We start from the raw sequence: 18,034 nt of genomic DNA on the forward strand, positions 1-18,034 counted from the left end.
GAGCCGGGAGTCGAACCCATGACCGCGAAGGACGGGCAGGGGAGGAGGAGCGGAGGAAAATCTATCCCAGCGCTTAGCCTGGGGTGCCTGGCTCATTGCAAGCGCTTAACGAATACCTTCAAAAAACTAATGATAGCAGTAATAATAATGTCGGTATCTGTTAAGCGCTTACCATGTGCAGAGCGCTGTCCTGAGCGCCGCGGCGGGGTAATCAGACTGTGCCCCGGGAGGCTCCCGGTCTTCATCCCCGTTTTCCAGATGGGGTCACTGAGGCCCAGAGAGGTGAAGTGACTCGCCCACGGTCACCCAAGCTGACAAGTGGCGGAGCCGGGATTCGAACCCATGACCTCGGACCCCCAAGCCCGGGCTCTTGCCACTGAGCCCCGCTGCCTCCAGCGCCGATCGTGACGATCCGACCGAGACCGGGCTTGTTAGTCACCCGATCCCCCGGAGAAGCAGCGCGGCTCAGTGGAAGGAGCCCGGGCTTGGGAGTCCGAGGCCGTGGGTTCGAAGGCCGGCTCCGCCACTGGTCAGCCGTGGGACCTGGGGCGGGTCACTTCACCTCTCGGCGCCTCAGCTCCCTCATCTGTTAAACGGGGATTAAAAGCGTGAGCCCCCCCACGGGACAGCCCGATGACCCCGTATCTCCCCCGGCGCTTGGAACGGTGCCCGGCACGCGGGAGGCGCTTAACGAATACCGACGTTATGGATCTCCGCAAGGGAGACCGCCAACCCAGCCAACGGGCCCAGTTGGCCGACGGCCCTCCGGGGGAGCCCGGCACAGAACGGCCGCCCGCGGGGGCCGGAGCGTTGACGTCTGCACGTAGTAGGCCCTCGATAAATACTACCGAGCGAATGAATCCTGCCTCCCCGTTGACAGTCTGAGTGGGGCCTCCCCGTTCCTCGGGGACACGAAGCAGGAGACGCTAGCCAACGTGTCCGCGGTCAACTACGAATTTGAGGAAGAATTCTTCAACGGCACCAGCGCCCTGGCCAAAGATTTCATCAGGAGGCTTCTCGTCAAGGACCCCAAGTGAGTCGGCGGGACCGGGCCCCCGGCCCCGGGGACGTCCGGCGTGGCGGGGGGGCGGGGGAGGGGCGGAGGGGCGGCGAGGCTCATTCATTCATTCGTTCGTTCAATAGTGTTCATTCATTCGATCGTATTTCTTGAGCGCTTACTATGTGCAGAGCGCCGTACTAAGCGCTCGGAACGAACGAGTCGGCAACGGATAGAGACGGTCCCTGCCGTTTGACGGGCTCACGGTCCGATCGGGGGAGACGGGCGGACGAGAGCGATGGCGATAAAATTCATTCGTTCATGCGATAGTATTCATTCATTCGATAGTATTCATCGAGCGCTTACTATGCGCAGAGCGCTGTACGAGGCGCTCGGACAGTTTGGCAACAGTCAGAGACGATCCCTGTTGCCTCAGTTCCCTCGGCTGTAAAATGGGAATTAACTGTGAGCCCCACGTGGGACAACCTGATTACCCTGTACCTACCCCGGCGCGTAGAACAGTGCTCCGCACGTAGTGAGCGCTTAACAAATACCAACATTATTATTATTATTATTATTATTATTATTATTATTATTATCCCTGCCCGATGACGGGCTCACGGTCTAATCGGGGGAGACGGACGGACAAAAACAAGGCAACGTGATCACGATAAATAGAATCAGGATAATGACTTCGCGCTTCTCCCGGGGAAGGGCCCACGAACGATACCGTGAGCCCGTCAAACGGCAGGGACCGTCTCCGTCTGTTGCCGACTCGTTCATTCCAAGCGCTTAGTACGGTGCTCTGCGCTCAATAGCTAAATACAATCGAATGATACGGCTCTTTGCGCACCAACTGCCCGGAGGTTTCGTTTCCCTTGACTCTCCAGGCTCTTTCCCGGGGATCGCTCGGTACGTCGTATGCCGCTTGAATTCATTTGAATGGTTCGGCCGCTTCTGCGGCATCGTCCGGGTTTTTCTCTGGGTGCCGCGGCCCGAGCACCTCGTAGTAGAAGTGACGATGCTGAACTGAGTAACCCAGAATTTATTCTCCGTTGCACCAGCTTAAATTAGAACGGAACATCCCCTAGCGATTTACAGCTAAATCATGATAAATATTAAACTGGAAACATTATTTTATAAACCGTCAACCCGACGCACCTCATCCTCGGGGCGGCCGCGGGGGGGACGGCGGAGGGGCGGCCGGACCGACCGGACGCCGGAGACCGTAAGCCCGTCGCCGGGCAGGGATCGTCTCTCTCCGTCGCCGGATTGTCCGTTCCAAGCGCTTAGTACGGTGCTCTGCGCATAGTAAGCGCTCAGTAGATACTACTGAATGAATGAATGAAGATTGGGAGCCCCACGTGGGACAACCTGATGACCGCGTATCTCCCCCAGCGCTCCGAACAGTGCTCGGCCCATAGGAAGCGCTTAACAGATACCGTTATTATATTGGGGACCGGGCCCGATCACGGCCGTCTCGTAGCGACCCCAGTGCTGAGCACAGTGGTTGAGCCCGTACTGACTGCCTTCTCACGGTGATAATACGAGCGATCGGCAGGCGTTCTCTCGGCCGGCATTCTACGGACAGATCTCCGCGTGAGATCCGCGACATTTTCGCATCTAGTATATCTCTCCCTCGCAAATCTCTGCCAGTTTTCAGAGCCGTTTTCTTTTCCCAAAGGAAGAGAATGACGATCCAAGATAGTTTGCAGCATCCCTGGATCAAGGTAAGGACCCTGCCCTTCCAATCGAATCTCTCGACTTTCCCAAGGGAAAAAAAAAATACAATCTCCCTCGCGCCGTCGGTCGGGGAGGGAGCCGCCATCCAGGGAGCCGGAAGGCCGGCCGGAAGGGATGTAACTCTGTAACTCCGAATAGAACATCGAAGAACCCCGCGCTAGGTCACGGCTCGGTGGCCCCGGCCGGGCTGTTTCGCGCACGGAATTTTCCTTCTCCTCTCCACGGTCCCTCGGGGGTTGGTTTCCCCGGCGGGCTTCCGCGTGACGTCCTTCCGATCTGGGGCCCGACGTGGGGTCGGTGGCCCGTGGCGGGCCGGGGCGCGGGGAGGTTTCGGCGAAGCCCGGGCGGAGTCCCGGGTGTCACCGAACGTCCCTTCCCGGCTCTGTCTCCTCAAGACCCTCCGGCGGTCGCCCCTCAGCCAGAAGCGCCTCGCCCTCGGCTTCAGAGCCCTCAGTCCCCTCTCCCCCGTCGATCTTCTGTGCAACCCGTCCCGCGCACCTTGCCCCTTTACCACCGACCTTCTCACTGTGCCTCGATCTCCTCTGTCTGGCCGCCGACCTCCGGCTCACGTCCCGCCTCTGGCCGGGAACGCTCCTCCTTCCTCGTATCCGCCTTATCGAAGGCGCATCTCCTCCAAGAAGCCTTCCCTGACTGAGCCCCCCCTTTCCTCTTCTCCCTCTCCCCTCTGCGTCGCCCTTTTCTTCATCCCCGCCGCCCTCCCAGCCCCACTTATGTCCACATCCCTCATTCATCTCGGTCTCTGAACGTCTGTCTCCCCCTCTACGCCGTCGGCTCGTCGCGGGCGGGGAACGCGTCCGTTTGTCGCTCTGTCGTCCTCTCCCGAGCCCTTAGGTCGGCGCCGTGCGCCCGGTAAAGCGTTCGTTAAGTACGATCGGCTGAACGGACGGATCTGTTTCGTAGCCTAAAGACACGCAACAGGAGCTGAGCAGGAAGGCATCGGCCGTTAACATGGAGAAGTTCAAGAAGTTCGCTGCCCGGAAGAAGTGGAAGGTAAGTTGGTTTGAGCGCTTCGGTCAAGAGCGTTTACCGGGTGCCAACCTTGGGCAGAGCGCTGGGCTGAACGCTTGGGAGAGGACGAGAGTTAGCGGACACCGTCCCCGCCCCGAGGGAGGTGACGGCCTACTGGAGGCCCGGCGCTGTGCCGAGCGCTGGGGAGAGGACACGAGAGTCTACTAGACGCCGTCCCTGCCCTCGAGGAGCCGACGGTCTCCTGGGTGCAGAGCACTGCGCTGAGCCCTGGGAAGAGTACGGGAGGGTTAGTAGATGCCATCCCGGCCCCGGAGGGACTTCCAGGCTCCTTGGAGCTGAGCGCCGGACCGAGCGGTTGGGGGGAGTCCCGTAGAATCAGTAGACGCGATCCTGGCCCCGTCTGCCGTGCGACCTCGGGTGAGTCGCTTCACTCCTCTGGGCCTCGCTTTCCTCACCTGCAAAATGCGGATCGAGACTGCGAGCCCCACACGGGACGGGGACGGTGTCCGGCTCGACTTGCCCGTGGCCCCCCCCCCCGGCGTTGAGTACGGCGCCTGGCACGTAGTAAGCGCTTAACGAATACCCCGGTTATCGTCGTCGCTCTTCTGAGGTGGAGCCTCAGTTTACCAAACTGGCGAAAGGGTCCCCGGGTCAGAGGTCGGGCCCGTAGACGCGGCTCCCGGAGGCGGGCGGGGCCCGCTCCCCCGTCTCTCCCGCGCCTTCCGCCGGCCTCGGGGGGGGGGGGGGGGGACGGGAGTCTCTGGAAGCTTCTGCTCCGAGGAGAACACGGAGCGCGGCCCGCGGGATCGCGATTTTCTTTAGATGCGTCTAAAAGTAGCCTATCTTCGTGGGAGGCTCCGTCTCTTGTTTCTACCGCTGCTGCTGCAGAAGGGAGCGATCGAAAGCTTCCCCCGGCCTGCTTCCTCCTCCCTTCCCTCCCCTCCTCTCCTCTTTTCCCTCCTCCTCCCCCCCCCCACCCTCTTCCACCTCCCCTCCTCGCTGTTGGCTCGCCCTCCCCCAAGCGCTCAGCCCAGCGGCCCGCACACAGTGAGCGCTCAGTCGATCTCCTCGATTGACTGGCCGCTGTACCCTCCTCCGCGTAGCGCCCGGCCCAGCGCTCTGCGTAAAGTAACGCCCGATCGATCCCCTCGATCGACTGGGTGTTGTCCGGTCCTCCCCCCCACACTCAGCCCAGGGCCCTGAGCGCGGTAAGCGTTCGGTAAAGAAGCTGGAGGGATGAACGGTTGGGTGGACGGATGGATGGGAGGGTGGGTGGATGAGTGGAAAGATGAGGGATGGAGGAGTGGATGGATGGGGGACGGATGAGTGGATGGATGGCTAAGGGGATAATAAGAATAATAATGTTGGTGTCTGTTAAGCGCTTACTATGCGCCGAGCACTGCCGTAAGCGCCGGGGTAGACACGGGGGAATCAGGTCGTCCCGCGTGGGGCTCACGGTCTTCATCCCCGTTTTTTACAGATGAGGTGACTGAGGCACAGAGAAGTTAAGTGACTCGCCCACAGTCACACAGCTGACAAGTGGATGGGCGGATGGATGGATGGAGGAACGGATGGATGGGTGGATGGATGGAGGGACCGATGGGTCGAGGGACGGGTGGATGGGAGGGATGGATGGAGGGCCGGAGGGACCGACGAACGGACCGTGTCCCCGCAGCAATCGGTGCGCCTCATCTCCCTGTGCCAGAGGCTCTCGCGGTCCTTCCTCTCCCGCAGCAACACGAGCATCGCCCGCAGCGACGACGCGCTGGTAGGGGACGGCGGGGCTCGGGGGGCGTCCGCGCGGGGTCGGGACGGGTCTCCCTCCCCCTCTGGCTCAATCTGTCGGTGGGTCGTGTCGATTAGGCTCCTCTTGGACCCGGGTGACTGCTCTGGGAGCCTCCTGGGCGCGGAGCGTGCGCTGGCCTCCCCCTGGGATGCGGAAGGGTCTTCTGAGCGGAGAGCGCCGGCCTGGGCTCCTCCTGGGGGAGGGGCGGGCCGGGAGCGTGGGCGAGCGACGGCCGACTCCTTCTCTTCCCCCTCCTCCTCTTCCTCCCCTTCCCGGTCCTGCGTGTCCCCGGGCCCGGCGCAGGACGAGGAAGACTCCTTCGTGATGAAGGCCATCGTGCACGCCATCAACGACGACAACGTGCCGGGCCTGCGGCACCTCCTGGGCTCTCTGACCAATTACGACGTCAACCAGCCCAACAAGGTACCTCCCCGGCCGACCGGGGGCGGGGGCGGGGGACGGCCGACGGGGACCGGAGTTTATCGAGCGCTTGCTTGGTGCGGAGCACTGGGTTGAGCGCTCGGGAGAGTGCGGTACAACAGAATGAGCGGACGTGCTCTGCCCAAAATGAGCTTCTCTCCCTCTCTCCCCCCGCTCCCCACCCTTCCCCTTCTCTTCCCCTCTCTCCCCTTCCCTCCCGCCTCTCTCATCTCTCCCCTCTCTCCTGTCTTTCCCTTCTCCTCCCTCTTCCCCCCTTTCTTCCCTCTTTCTCCCGCTTCATTCCCCCCCTCTTCCCCCGCCTTTCTCTCCCATCTCTCCCTTCTCTCCTCTCTCCCTTCCTTCCCCCTCTTTCCTCTTCCCCTCCTCCCGTCTCTCCCCTCTCTCCCCCTTCTCTTTCCTTCTTTCCTCCGTCTCCTGTCTTTCCCGTCCCTCCCATCTCTCCCCTCTCCCTCTTCTCTCTGTCCGCCGTTCCTCTCTCTCCCTTCTCTCCCCTCTCGTCCCCCCCCCCCCCCCCCCGCTTTTCCCCTCTCTCCCCTTCCCTCCTGTCCCTCCCGTCTCTTCCCTCTCCCCCCCTTCCCCTCTCTCCCCCATCTTCTGTCTTTCCCGTCTCTCCCATCTCTCCCCTTTCTCTCCATCCCCCCTCCTGTCTCTCCCTTCCCTCCTCTCTCTTCCCTGTTCCTCTTGTCTCTCCCCCGTCGCCCTTCTCTCCCATCTCTCCCCTCTCTCCCCCCCTTCCTTATTCCCCCTCTCTCCCCCTCCCTCCTGCCTCTCCCATCTCTCCCCCTCCCTCCTCTCCCCTCTCTCTCCGCCCCCCCCTTCCCCATCGCCCCCCCCGTCTCTCCCCGCCTCACCCATCTCTCGCCGCCATCTCCCCTCTCCCCGCCCCCCCTCCGCCCCCGCTCTCCCCCTCCAGCACGGGACGCCTCCGCTGTTGATCGCGGCGGGATGCGGGAACGTCCAGATGTTGCAGCTGCTCATCGCCCGCGGCTCCCGGGTGGACGTCCGGGACAAGGTCGGGGGCTTGGTTCCGGGATCCCCCCCACCCCCGCCCCGGGGCCGTCTCGCGCCCGGGGCCGCGGGGGCCGGTCGGGGCTCTCGGACGCCGCTCCCGCGCGGACCCGGAGCGTGCCGGGAGCTGGGGCAGAGCTCCCGAGACACACGCACGCGGAGCGAACCCGGAGAAACGATCCGGCCCAGCCCGGATCCGCAACCCCGAGCGGGACGGACGGGCTCGTAAAAAAGACGGGTGGGCGGCGAGCCGCCGGCGACCGGAGCGTGGAGGACGCTAGAATCGTTAGCGCCCCGTCGGTGGTACTCGCTGTGGGCAGAGGACCGTACTGAGCGCTCGGGAGGGGTTAGCAGACACGATCCCTGCCCTCGAGCGGAGCCCTGGGCCGAGCGCTTAGGAGAGGACGGTAGAGCGAGCGGACCCGACGGCCCCCGCCCCCGAGGAGCCGACGGTCCGCCGCGTGCGCGGCGCTGTGCTGGACGCTGGCGAGGGGACCGCGGAGTCCGCTGACACGATCCCCGCCCTCGGGGAGCCGACGGTCGCCGTGTGCAGAGCACTGCGCTGAGCGCTGGGGAGGGGGACAGCGGAGGCGGTAGATCTGATTCGCGTCGCTCTGAGGCGGCTGGAGTTTTGGGAGCGCCCGGGCGGAGGCGGGATTTCGCGGGAATTCAGATCCGGGGAGGGAGTTTTGGGGGCGTGGGGGTGAGGAGAGGATGGAACCCACGACCGGAGGCGGTGGATTTTCCACCCCTTCCTGGGGGGCGTGCGCGTCGGGACGGCGTACAGGTTGCGTGCCGACCGTCTACGTCCTCGGGCGGCGTCCGTACGCACCGCGTGTCGGCGCGCGTCTGGGCGTCACGGGCGTGGCGGCGGCGGCGTACGTCGGTGTACGCCTGGGGGGGGTCCCGGGCGCGCGTGTACGGGCGGTGTTCGCAGGCGTACGTCTGGGGATCGCGCGCCCGTGGCGCCCGCGCACGTCGGTTCGTTCGATAGCATTTATCGAGCGCTTATCGAGAGGCGGCGGGGCTCGGTGGAAAGAGCCCGGCCTTGGCAGTCGGGGATCACGGGTTCGAATCCCAGCTCTGCCCCCCCGTCAGCTGGGCGACGGGGGCCGGGTCACTTTGCCTCTCTGTGCCTCGGTCACCTTATCTGGAAAACGGGGATTTAAAACCGGGAGCCCCACGAGGGGACAACCCGATCGCCTTGTATCCCCCAGCGCCCGGGACAGCGCTCGGCACGTAGTAAGCGCTTAACGAGCGCCACGGTGTACTGTGTGCAGAGCGCTGACCTGAGCGCTCGGAACGGACAGACCGGTAACGGACAGAGACGGTCCCGGCCCTCCGACGGGCGCGCGGTCTCAGCGGGGGAGACGGACGGGAACCGTGGCGATAGAGAGAGTCGAGGCGACGGACGTCTCGTTCACAAAATAAATAAATAGGGTGACGTCGGTGTACGTCTGGGGGAGGGCGGGCGTCCGCGTGCGTTCTGGGGGCGGGGGCGCAGAGGGGATTGCGTATCCCGGCCGTCCCGGAGGCTGACGACGGTCGTCTCGGGCCTCCCCTCCCTCCAGGCGGGGTCCAACGCGGTGTACTGGGCGTCCCGCCACGGCCACGTCGCCACCCTCAAATTCCTCAGCGACAACAAGTGCCCGCTGGACGTGAAGGACAAGGTGAGAGGCAGCCGCGCGCCCCCCGCCGGGCCGGGGACAGAGCCCGCCCGGCCTCGCGACAAGCGGCGCGGCTCAGTGGGGAGAGCCCGGGCTTTGGAGTCGGAGGTCACGGGCTCGAATCCCGTCCGCTGGGTGACTTCGGGCGAGTCGCTTCGCTTCTCGGCGCCCCGGTTCCCTCGTCTGTCAGATGGGGATCGAGACTGTGAGCCCCACGCGGGACAGCCCGACTCCCCCCCGCCCCGCGTCTACCCCGGCGCTTAGAACGGTGCTCGGCGCGCGGTGCGCGCCTAACGGATACCGCCGTCATCGTCGGCGTCATTGTTCATCTCGTCCCGGCTCCTCCGCCTGTCTGCTGCGCGGACCTGGGCCGGATCCCTTCCGCGTCCCCGGGCCTCGGTTCCCTCATCCGGAGAACGAGGGTGGGGACCGGGAGCCCCACGGGATCCGACCCGATTCGTCCGTATCCGTCCCCGCGCCCGGCGCGGCGTTCGGCCCGTAGCCGGGGCCGGACGACTGCCGTCGTCGTCACTGTTACCCATAAAGCCAGCGGCGCTCTCCACCCCAGAGTGGGAGGAGAAGGGGAAGGCGAGGAGGGATCCGGGTGGGATCGGCGAGGGAGGCGAGCGCCGGTGCGCATTTTGGCCTGCCGCTCTTGAGGATGCCAGTCGCGGTTACCTGTCGGGCGCCTACCACGTGCCGGACTCCGTTCCGGGCGCCGGGGTGAATACGCCCGCCGTCTCGGTCCCCGTCGTAGCGACGGGGTGACCCGCGGCCCGCCCGGCCCGCGCGCTCCGCCGACGCCGGCCTTCTCGCCGTCCCTCCGTCCCGCCCGTGTGGCCGCCGACGTCCGGCCCACGTCCCGCCCCCGGCCCGGGACGCCGTCCCTCCTCCCGAGCCCACCTCCTCCGAGACTGAGCCCTCCTCTCCTCTCCTCCCGCTCCCTGCGGCGTCGCCCGGCCCCGTTCCCCTTCTCCGTTCCCCTCCCGGCCCCGCGGCCGTCACGTCCGCGGCCCTCGCTTCCCGTCCCTCTCCCCCTCTAGACCGTCAGCTCCGTGCGGGCGGGGGACGGGTCTGCTCCGCCGTCCTCTCGTCCTCTGCCGAGCGCGGGGTGTGCGAAGCGGCACGGCCCCGTGGCAAGAGCCCGGGTTTGGGCGTCAGAGGGCGGGGGTTCTAATCCCGGCTCCGCCACTTGTCCGCCGGGTGACCTCGGGCGAAACCGCTTGCCTTCTCCGTGCCTCGGTGCCCTCGTCTGTAAGATGGGGACGAAGACCGATCCCCACGGGGGACCTCCCGATCACCTTGGACCTCACCAACCTCTGAGAAGCAGCGGGGCTCAGCGGAAACAGCCCGGGCTTGGGAGTCGGGGGTCACGGGTTCGAATCCCGGCTCGGCCACCGGTCAGCTGGGTGACTGTGGGCGAGTCACTTCACTTCTCCGGGCCTCGGTTCCCTCGTCTGTCAAGTGGGGATTGAGACCGGGAGCCCCACGTGGGACGACCCGATTGCCCCGTGTCTACCCCCGTGCTCGGCACGAATCGTCGTTATTACTCCAGCGCTTAGCGCGGTAACGACGATGATGGTATCTGTTAAGCGCTTACTACGTGCCGAGCGCCGTTCTAAGCACTAAGCAAGCGCTTAACGAATACTATTGTTATTATCAACAAAGCCCGCCTCCACACGGGGACCCCCGGCAGGATGTTTCCACCCCGATGCGGTCCACGGCCTCAGTGGATCGGCCTTGAGGCGCGAGAACGGTGAGCCTCGCGTGGGACGACCCGAGGACCCCGTCTCTCCCCCCGGCGCTTAGAACGGTGCTCTGCGCCTAGCGGGCGCTTAACGACCGCCAACGTTACCATTGTTATAATCGCGGTGTTTTTTAGGCGCTCGCTCTGCGCCAAGCACCGTGCTGAGCCCCGGGGCGGAAGACGAGGTCGTGGGTCCAAGAAGGGGGATCGGATCCCCGTCCCGCCGAGGAGGAAACCGAGGCAAGGAGAAGCGAAGCGGCTCGCCCCGGGTCCCAGAGCGGGCGAGCTGAGGTCGGAACCCGGTGCCTCTGCCGGGCGGGCCGGGGCTCTTGCCCCCGGGCTTTTTTAAGAAAGGTGAAGTGACTTGACTAAGGTCACGAGGCTGGCAAGCGGCAGAGCTGACTCCCGGGCCCGGGCTTTGCCACTAGCCCTCGCTGCGTCCCTGCTCTGTCGGGGGGAGCCCACGGGATCAGAGACGGGCGGGCGGCAGCGCGGCTCAGCGGAAAGAGCCCGGGCTTCGGAGTCGGGGGTCAGGGGTTCGACTCCCGGCTCCGCCGCCCGTCGGCGGCGTGACCGTGGGCGGGTCGCTTCACTTCCCTGGACCTCGGTTACCTCATCTCTCAAATGGGGATGAAGACCGTGAGCCTCACGCGGGACCACCCGATGACCCCGTATCTCCCCCGGCGCTTAGAACGGTGCCCTGCACGCGGTAAGCGCTTCGCAGGTACCGACATTATTGTTAGAGGAGCAGCGTGGCTCAGTGGAAGGAGCGCGGGCTTTGGAGTGGGACGCCGTGAGTTCGAATCCCGGCTCCGCCACTCGGCAGCTGGGCGACCCCGGGGCGAGTCGCTTCGCTTCGCTGTGCCTCACTTACCTCATCTGTAAAACGGGGATGGAGACCGGGAGCCCCACGTGGGACGACCCGATTCCCCTGGGTCTACCCCATCGCTTCGGACGGTGCTCGGCACGCAGTGAGCGCTTACCACGTACCGACGTTGTTACTATTCTTGTGGTCCCGCAGTCGGGGGAGACGGCGCTTCACGTGGCGGCGCGCTACGGCCACGCGGACGTCGTCCAGCTCCTGTGCCGCGCCGGGGCCGACCCGGACATCCAGGACCAGGTCGGGACCCCGGCCGGGGCCGGAGAGACCGGGGGGCGCGGGGGGAGGGGGCGGCGGGTCGGCCTCTCCCGGCGGGGGCGGGGGGGGCGGCCCGGGCGGGCTTCGGGGGGTCGTTCGGGGGGCGGGGGGGACGGTTCATTAGCCCTCTCGGACCGAGGAGGGCACCACGGGACTCCCGGCTCCCTGCCCGTCGGAGAGCCCGGCTCCGCCGCCTATAATAATAATAATGGCGACATCTGCTAAGGGCTTACTACGTGCGGAGCGCTGGACTGTAGATCCAGGGTCGTCGGGTGGCCCCACGCGAGGCTCCCGGTCTTCATCCCCATTGTCCAGATGAGGTCGCCGAGGCCCAGGGGAGCGGCGTGCCTCGCCCACGGTCACCCAGCCGACGAGCGGCGGAGCGGGCATTCGAACCCGTGACCTCGGACTCCCAAGCCCGGCCTCCTTCCGCTGAGCCACGCTGCTTCTCAGCTGTGGGACCGTGGGCGGGTCGCTTCACTCCTCTGGACCTCACTCACCTCATCTGGAAAATGGGGATGGAGCCCGTGAGCCTCGCGCGGGACCCCCCGATGACCCCGTATCCACCCCGGCGCTTAGAACGGCGGTCGGCACGTAGCGGATGCCAAAATGATTATTATCATTATCGCTCCTACGACCGGCCCGTAATTTTTCTACGGTATCTGTCGAGCGCTCGCCGTGGGCCGGGGACTTTACTAAGCGCCCGATGACCCCCGTATCCACCCCGGCGCTTAGAACGGCGCTCGGCGCTTAACGGATACCAAGACGATTATTATTAGAACGGCGCTCGGCACATAACAGATACCGAAACGATCATCGTTACTATCATCGCTCCTACGGCCGGCCCGTGATCTCCTCTGCGGTATCTGTCGAGCGCCCGCCGTGTGCCGGGAGCTTTACTAAGCACTGGGATAGACACGGGACCGTCAGGCCGGACGCGGTCCCCGTCCCCCGGAGGGGCTCACGGCCTCAGTCCCCTTAGACGGACGCACGGAGAAGCGAGGCGACCTGCCCGAGGTCACGCGGCGGACAGGTGGCGGAGCCGGGATTAGAACCCGGGTCCTCCGGACCCCCGGGCTCCAGCCACTGGGCCACGCTGCTTGTCGACGGGGAGGTGGATGCGTTGGTCAGCGGGAGCCGCTCTCGCCCTCGACCCTCGGGAGCAGCGGGGCACTGTACTGGATGCCTAGGCGTGCCGAGCACTGTCCTCGATACCGACTGTGGGCGGAGCGCTGTTCTGGGAGGCTACCGTGGGCGGAGCGCCGTCCCGGGCGCCTCCGGTGTTCGGAGCACTGTCCCGGCCACCTACCGTGCGCGGAGCGGGCACCTAAGCTACGCAGAGTACCGTAACGGACACCGTCCGCGTGCGGAGCGCTACGCCGTGAGCTCGTGGCGGGCGGGGGACGTGTCTGTCGGTCCCCTCCCGGGCGCTTAATCCAGTGCCCCGCGCTCGGCAGATCCGAGCGAACGAACGCCGAGCCGGCCGTACCGAGCGCCTCGGGAGCGGGTGGCTGAGCGGCGGTCGTGGTCCGGTGTGTCTGCCCCACCCCCCCCCACCCCCCACCCCGAGCGCAGGAGGAAGAGACCCCCCTGCACTGTGCGGCCTGGCACGGCTACCGGCCCGTGGCCGAGGCGCTGTGCCGGGCCGGCTGCGACCCCGACGTCCGCAACCGCGACGGCGAGAGCCCGCTCCTCACCGCCGCCGCGCGCGGCCACCGCGACATCGTCCGCTGCCTCGCCCGCCACGGCGCCCGGCTGGACGTCGCCGACAAGGTCGGTCCCCGGGGCGGAGGGCGGGGAGAGGCACAGGACCCCGCGGGGCCGCCCGTCTGCGGAGCGGGACCCGTCGGCCCCGTCAGGGCGGCGCCCCGCGCGCCGGAAGCGCTCGATAAATGCCGCCGGACGGGCGGCCGGATGTAACGGCGGGAGCTCGGGGGTCGGGGGGTTCTAATCCCGGCCCGTCGGCTGCGTGACTCCGGGCCGGCGGCTCCGCTTCCCCGGGCCTCGGTGACCTCATCCGGAGAGTGGGGGCGGGGAGGGGAAGGTGGACCGTGAGCCCCAGGCGGGCCGACCCGATGACCTCGCGTCCGCCCCGGCGCCGAGAGCGGCGCTCGGCACGTGCAGCGGGCGCTCGACGGGTGCCGTCGTCGGGACCCCCGGGGGCGGGGGCGGGCCGGGGGTCTGAGGCGTGCGCCCGCAGGAGGGCCACGTGGCCCTGCACCTGGCCGTGCGGCGCTGCCAGACGGAGGTGGTGAGGACGCTGCTGCTGCTGGCCTCGACGGGGCGGGGCCGGGAGCGGGGCTGCGGCCTGGACGCCCCCGACCTGCACGGCGACACCCCGCTGCACGTGGCCTGCAAGGACGGACACCTGCCCATCGTCGCCGCCCTCTGCGACGCCCGCTGCCGACGCGACCCCGCCAACCAGGTAGGCCTCCCCGGCGCGAGCGAAAGAGGGCGGGGACCAGATCCCCGTCATACAGAGGAGGGCGCCGAGGCCCGTGACGGGGCAGTGACGTGACCGAGGTCACCCCGGCTGGGGCCGGGAGCCGGGTCCCCCGCTGCGTTTCCGAGACCGCGTCCCGCCCGGCTGGGCACGTCGCCTCGGGCCGGCCGGGCCGGCGGATACCCCGCTTGGGGTGGCGGCCCGCGATCCCGGGGGCCGCCGTCCGGCCTTCCGGGAGCCGCGGGGGGTCCGGCTCCCAGGCTCAGGCTGCGCTGGGGCGTTCCCCCCCCGCCCCGGCCCGCACCCTCCCCGCTGTCTCTTGCTCCGGTGCTCGTTCGTTCACTGGGTCGTATTTCCTGAGCGCCTACTGTGTACCGAGCCCTTGGGAGGCGCCGCTCACCCCGTGCCCCACGCTCTGCTGCTGAGCCCGTCGGAGGGCGGGGACCGTCTCTGTCTGTTGCCGATCCGTCCACTCCAAGCGCTCAGTCCAGCGCTCTGCACGTAGTAAGCGCTCAATAGATGCGATCGAATGAATAGGAGCTCGTCGGGCTGGACGCGGTCCCCGTCCCCCGTGAGGCTGACGATCTGATACCGACAACCGTCGGGGCGTTTGGGAAGCGCCTGCCGGGCGCTGGGCTCGACCCCGGGGTAGACGGAAGCTCGTCGGGTCGGACACGGTCCCGGTCCCACGAGGGGCACGGGGTCTTGACCCCCGCCGTACAGACGAGGGAACTGAGGCCCGGAGACGTCAAGCGAGCGACCGTAAGACGGTGGTGGAGTCAGATCCCCCGACTGGACCGTAAGCCCGTCGGGGGGGGGGGGGGGGGGGCAGGGACCGTCTCTGTCTGTTGCCCATTTGTCCGTTCCGGGCGCTTAGTACGGCGCCCTGCACGTAGCGAGCGCTCGATGGATACCGTTGAATGAATCGGAAGCCGGGTCCTTCCGCCTCCCGGCCCCGTCCCCCGGCCCTCGACTGCGACCCGGCGGTCGACGGCTTGACCGGTCGGCGGAGTCGAGGGAGCGGGCGCCCGCTGGGTGTATCGCGCCGTCCTATTCCGTCGTATTCATTGAGCGCCTGCTGTGGGCGGAGCACCGTCCCCAGCGCGCTGGGCACCCGGAATGGGATCGCAGGAGCCGAACACCGAGTCCACGCCCCCGAGGGCCATCCTGGGCGCAGGGCACTGTGCGCGGCGCTCGGGAGGGGACCGCAGGCTCGGCAGACGCGATAGTAATGACGTCGGTATCCGTTCGGCGCTCCCGCTGCGGGATTCGAACCCGTGACCTCCGACCCCCCCCCCCCCCCCCCCCCCCCGAGCCCTGGCCCTTTCCGCTGAGCCGCGCGGCTTCTCTAGCCGTGACAGTAATAATGTTGGTATCTGTTAAGCGCTTCCTATGTGCAGGGCGCCGTCCTGAGCGCTGGGGGAGACACGGGGGAATCGGGTCGTCCCACGTGAGGCTCACGCTTAATCCCCATTTTCCAGATGAGGGAACTGAGGCACGGAGAAGTGAAGTGACTTGCCCACAGTCACACAGCCGCCGAGTGGCGGAACCGGGATTCGAACCCATCCCCGGCCTGAAGGAGCCTCCGGTCCACCGCGTGGGCGAAACGTTGTACGGAGCACTGGGAAGGGAGCGGCGTGGCTCAGCGGAAGGAGCCCGGGCTCGGGAGTCGGAGGCCGCGGGTTCCGATCCCGGCTCCGCCCGCCAGTCAGCCGTGTGACTTTGGGCGAGTCGCTTCGCTCCTCTGGGCCTCAGTCACCTCATCTGGAAAACGGGGATTAAAACCGTAAACCCCACGTGGGCCAGCCTGATCACCTCGTATCCCCCCCCCCACCCCCCCCCCGGCGCTTGGAACGGTGCTTTCAATAGTATTTATTGAGCGCTCACTGTGTGCAGAGCACTGTACTGAGCGCTTGGAATGAACAAGTCGGCAACAGGTAGTAACTCCTAACTCTCTCGTCCTTTAATAATAATGACGGTGGCATTTATTGAGCGGGCTGGGAGAGGAGCCGCGGTCCCTGCCCTCAAGAAGCAGGGCGCTGTGCCGAGCACGTGGGAGAGGACAGTAACGCTCGCGGACGTGGTCCCTTTCCTCAAGGAGCTCTGTGCTAAGCACTCGGGAGGATGTAGTTTAGGAATCGGCGGTCACCGGCCTCGTCGTTGCCGTCCCCTCGGTTACCGTGCTGGCGGCGTTCCGTCACCCTTCCGTACCCTCCCCGGATTGGGAGCTCCCCGTGGGCAGGGAACGTGTCCCTTGTTCTGCCGGCCTCTCCCAAGCGCCTAGTACAGCGCCCTGCCCACCGGAGGCGCTCAGTAAATACGACGGACCGCCCGACCGGCCCCGCAGCCGCAGCAGCTGCGGCTGCAGGTCCTTGCCCTGTTCCGTCTCCTGGTGGCCTCCCTCGGCATCCCCATCCTTGCGGTCCCCGTCGCCGCGGTTACCGTGCCCGCGGTTACCGTCCCCCCGGTTACCGCCCGGGCAGGGCAGCGTGGCACAGTGGAAAGAGCCCGGGCTGGGGAGTCGGAGGTCGTGGGTTCCGATCCCGGCTCCGCCGCTTGCCAGCTGTGAGACTTCGGGCGAGTCGCTTCGCTTCTCTGTGCCTCAGTTACCTCATCTGTAAAATGGGGATTAAAAACCGTGAGCCCCACGTGGGACAACCCGATCGCCTCGTATCCCCCAGCGCTTAGAACAGTGCTCTGCACATAGTGAGCGCTCAGCAAATACCACCACTTATTTATCTCCACCCTTTGGGGGGGGGGGGGGGGGGTCCTTGTTTATCCCACCTTCTCCCTTCCCGTCCGCGGAGCTCCCGTCGCCGCGGCCACCGGCCCGGCGGCTCACTGTCCACCCGGTTCCCGATCCCGGGAGGCGCCGTCCCCGGGGTTACCGTCCCCGCGGTTACGGCCCCCGCGGTTCCCTCCCTCGTCGTCGTCATCCTTGCCTTCACCGTCCCCGCGGTCACCGCCCCGGCGGCCGTTCCAGCAGACCGTTCCCGAGAGCCCGAGGGGGATCCGGGAGTCCGACGGAGCGACCGGATTATCGGAGGAGAAGCGGGGCGGCCCCGTGGAGAGAGCCGGGGCGTCGGAGGGCCCGGGTTCTCATCCCGGCTCCGCCACCGGCCTGCCGTGTGACCTCGGGCCGGTCGCTTCACTTCTCTGGGCCTCGGTTCCCTCATCTGGAAAACGGGGACGAAGGCCGGGAGCCCCGCCGGGGACCGGGACGGCGTCCGACCTGCCTGACGTTCACCTAAGCCCCGCGCTTAGTACGGGGCCTGGCACGGAGTAAGCGCTTGACCGACACCCTCAGAGCAGAAGGCTGCACTCGCCCCCAGAGTCGGTCGGTGGTATTTATTGAGCACTTACGGTGTGCGGAGCGCCGGGAGAGGACGGCGTGTCGATCGGAGGTCCGCCGCGGGGGCGCGTCCCGCGGCCACACGGCCCCGGGCGGGGACGGGGCGTCGCCGGAGTCCCCCGCTCCTCTGGCCCGGCTGAGGCCACCGGGACCGCAGGGCCGGGGGGCGGGCGGTCGGGGAAGGGAGGCCTCCCGGAGGAGGCCGCGACGGGAGGATGTGGAGGCACGGGGGGGCGGGACCCAGGCGCGGCGGCCCATCCCCGGGGGGGGCCCTCCCACGGTCCCGGCACCGGGCGCCCGGGCCGGCCGGACGCCCCCCGCCCGGAGCCCGCCGGGGGGGCGCGGGGACCCGGGGCCTCAGCGGCCGCCCGTCGCTCCCTCTCGCCCCTCAGGATGGACGCACCCCGCTGCACGTGGCCGCCGGCAACGGCCTCCTCCCGGTGGTCCGCCATCTCTGCCTCTGCGGGGTCGACGTGGAAGCCTGCACCCCGGTGAGCCCCCGGGGCCCCTCCACTCCTCCCGCCCCACCCGCCCCCAGAGCCCCTCCGCTCGCGGGTTGAGGCCTCCCCGCCGACGGCCGGGGTCCCGCCCACCTCCCGCGCCCGACGGCCTCCCTCCGGAAACCGGTGGGGTGCGGGGAGTGGTCGGGGAGGGCCTCCGGGAGGGTTCTGGAGGGGCCCGGGAGTGGGAAGGATTAACCGGGGAAGGCCTCCCGGAGGAGG

The 18,034-nt window shown here is 67.2% G+C and overlaps 1 protein-coding gene across 1 annotated transcript in view; it reads left to right on the top strand.

Moving 5' to 3' along the window:
* Window positions 1–18,034, top strand: part of DAPK1 (death associated protein kinase 1) — a 66,858-nt gene that overhangs the window by 32,588 nt on the left and 16,236 nt on the right. The window contains exons 8-18 of the mRNA XM_029055948.2: window positions 881–1,033; window positions 2,682–2,727; window positions 3,662–3,751; window positions 5,406–5,498; window positions 5,820–5,939; window positions 6,871–6,969; window positions 8,537–8,635; window positions 11,401–11,499; window positions 13,093–13,290; window positions 13,718–13,942; window positions 17,705–17,803. Of these exons, the coding sequence (XP_028911781.1) occupies window positions 881–1,033; window positions 2,682–2,727; window positions 3,662–3,751; window positions 5,406–5,498; window positions 5,820–5,939; window positions 6,871–6,969; window positions 8,537–8,635; window positions 11,401–11,499; window positions 13,093–13,290; window positions 13,718–13,942; window positions 17,705–17,803 (1,321 nt within the window). The remainder of the gene's footprint in view (window positions 1–880; window positions 1,034–2,681; window positions 2,728–3,661; window positions 3,752–5,405; window positions 5,499–5,819; window positions 5,940–6,870; window positions 6,970–8,536; window positions 8,636–11,400; window positions 11,500–13,092; window positions 13,291–13,717; window positions 13,943–17,704; window positions 17,804–18,034) is intronic.

This window comes from Ornithorhynchus anatinus, chromosome X5 (assembly GCF_004115215.2).
Source record: "Ornithorhynchus anatinus isolate Pmale09 chromosome X5, mOrnAna1.pri.v4, whole genome shotgun sequence".
In the NCBI taxonomy this organism is placed as follows: Eukaryota; Metazoa; Chordata; class Mammalia; order Monotremata; family Ornithorhynchidae; genus Ornithorhynchus; species Ornithorhynchus anatinus.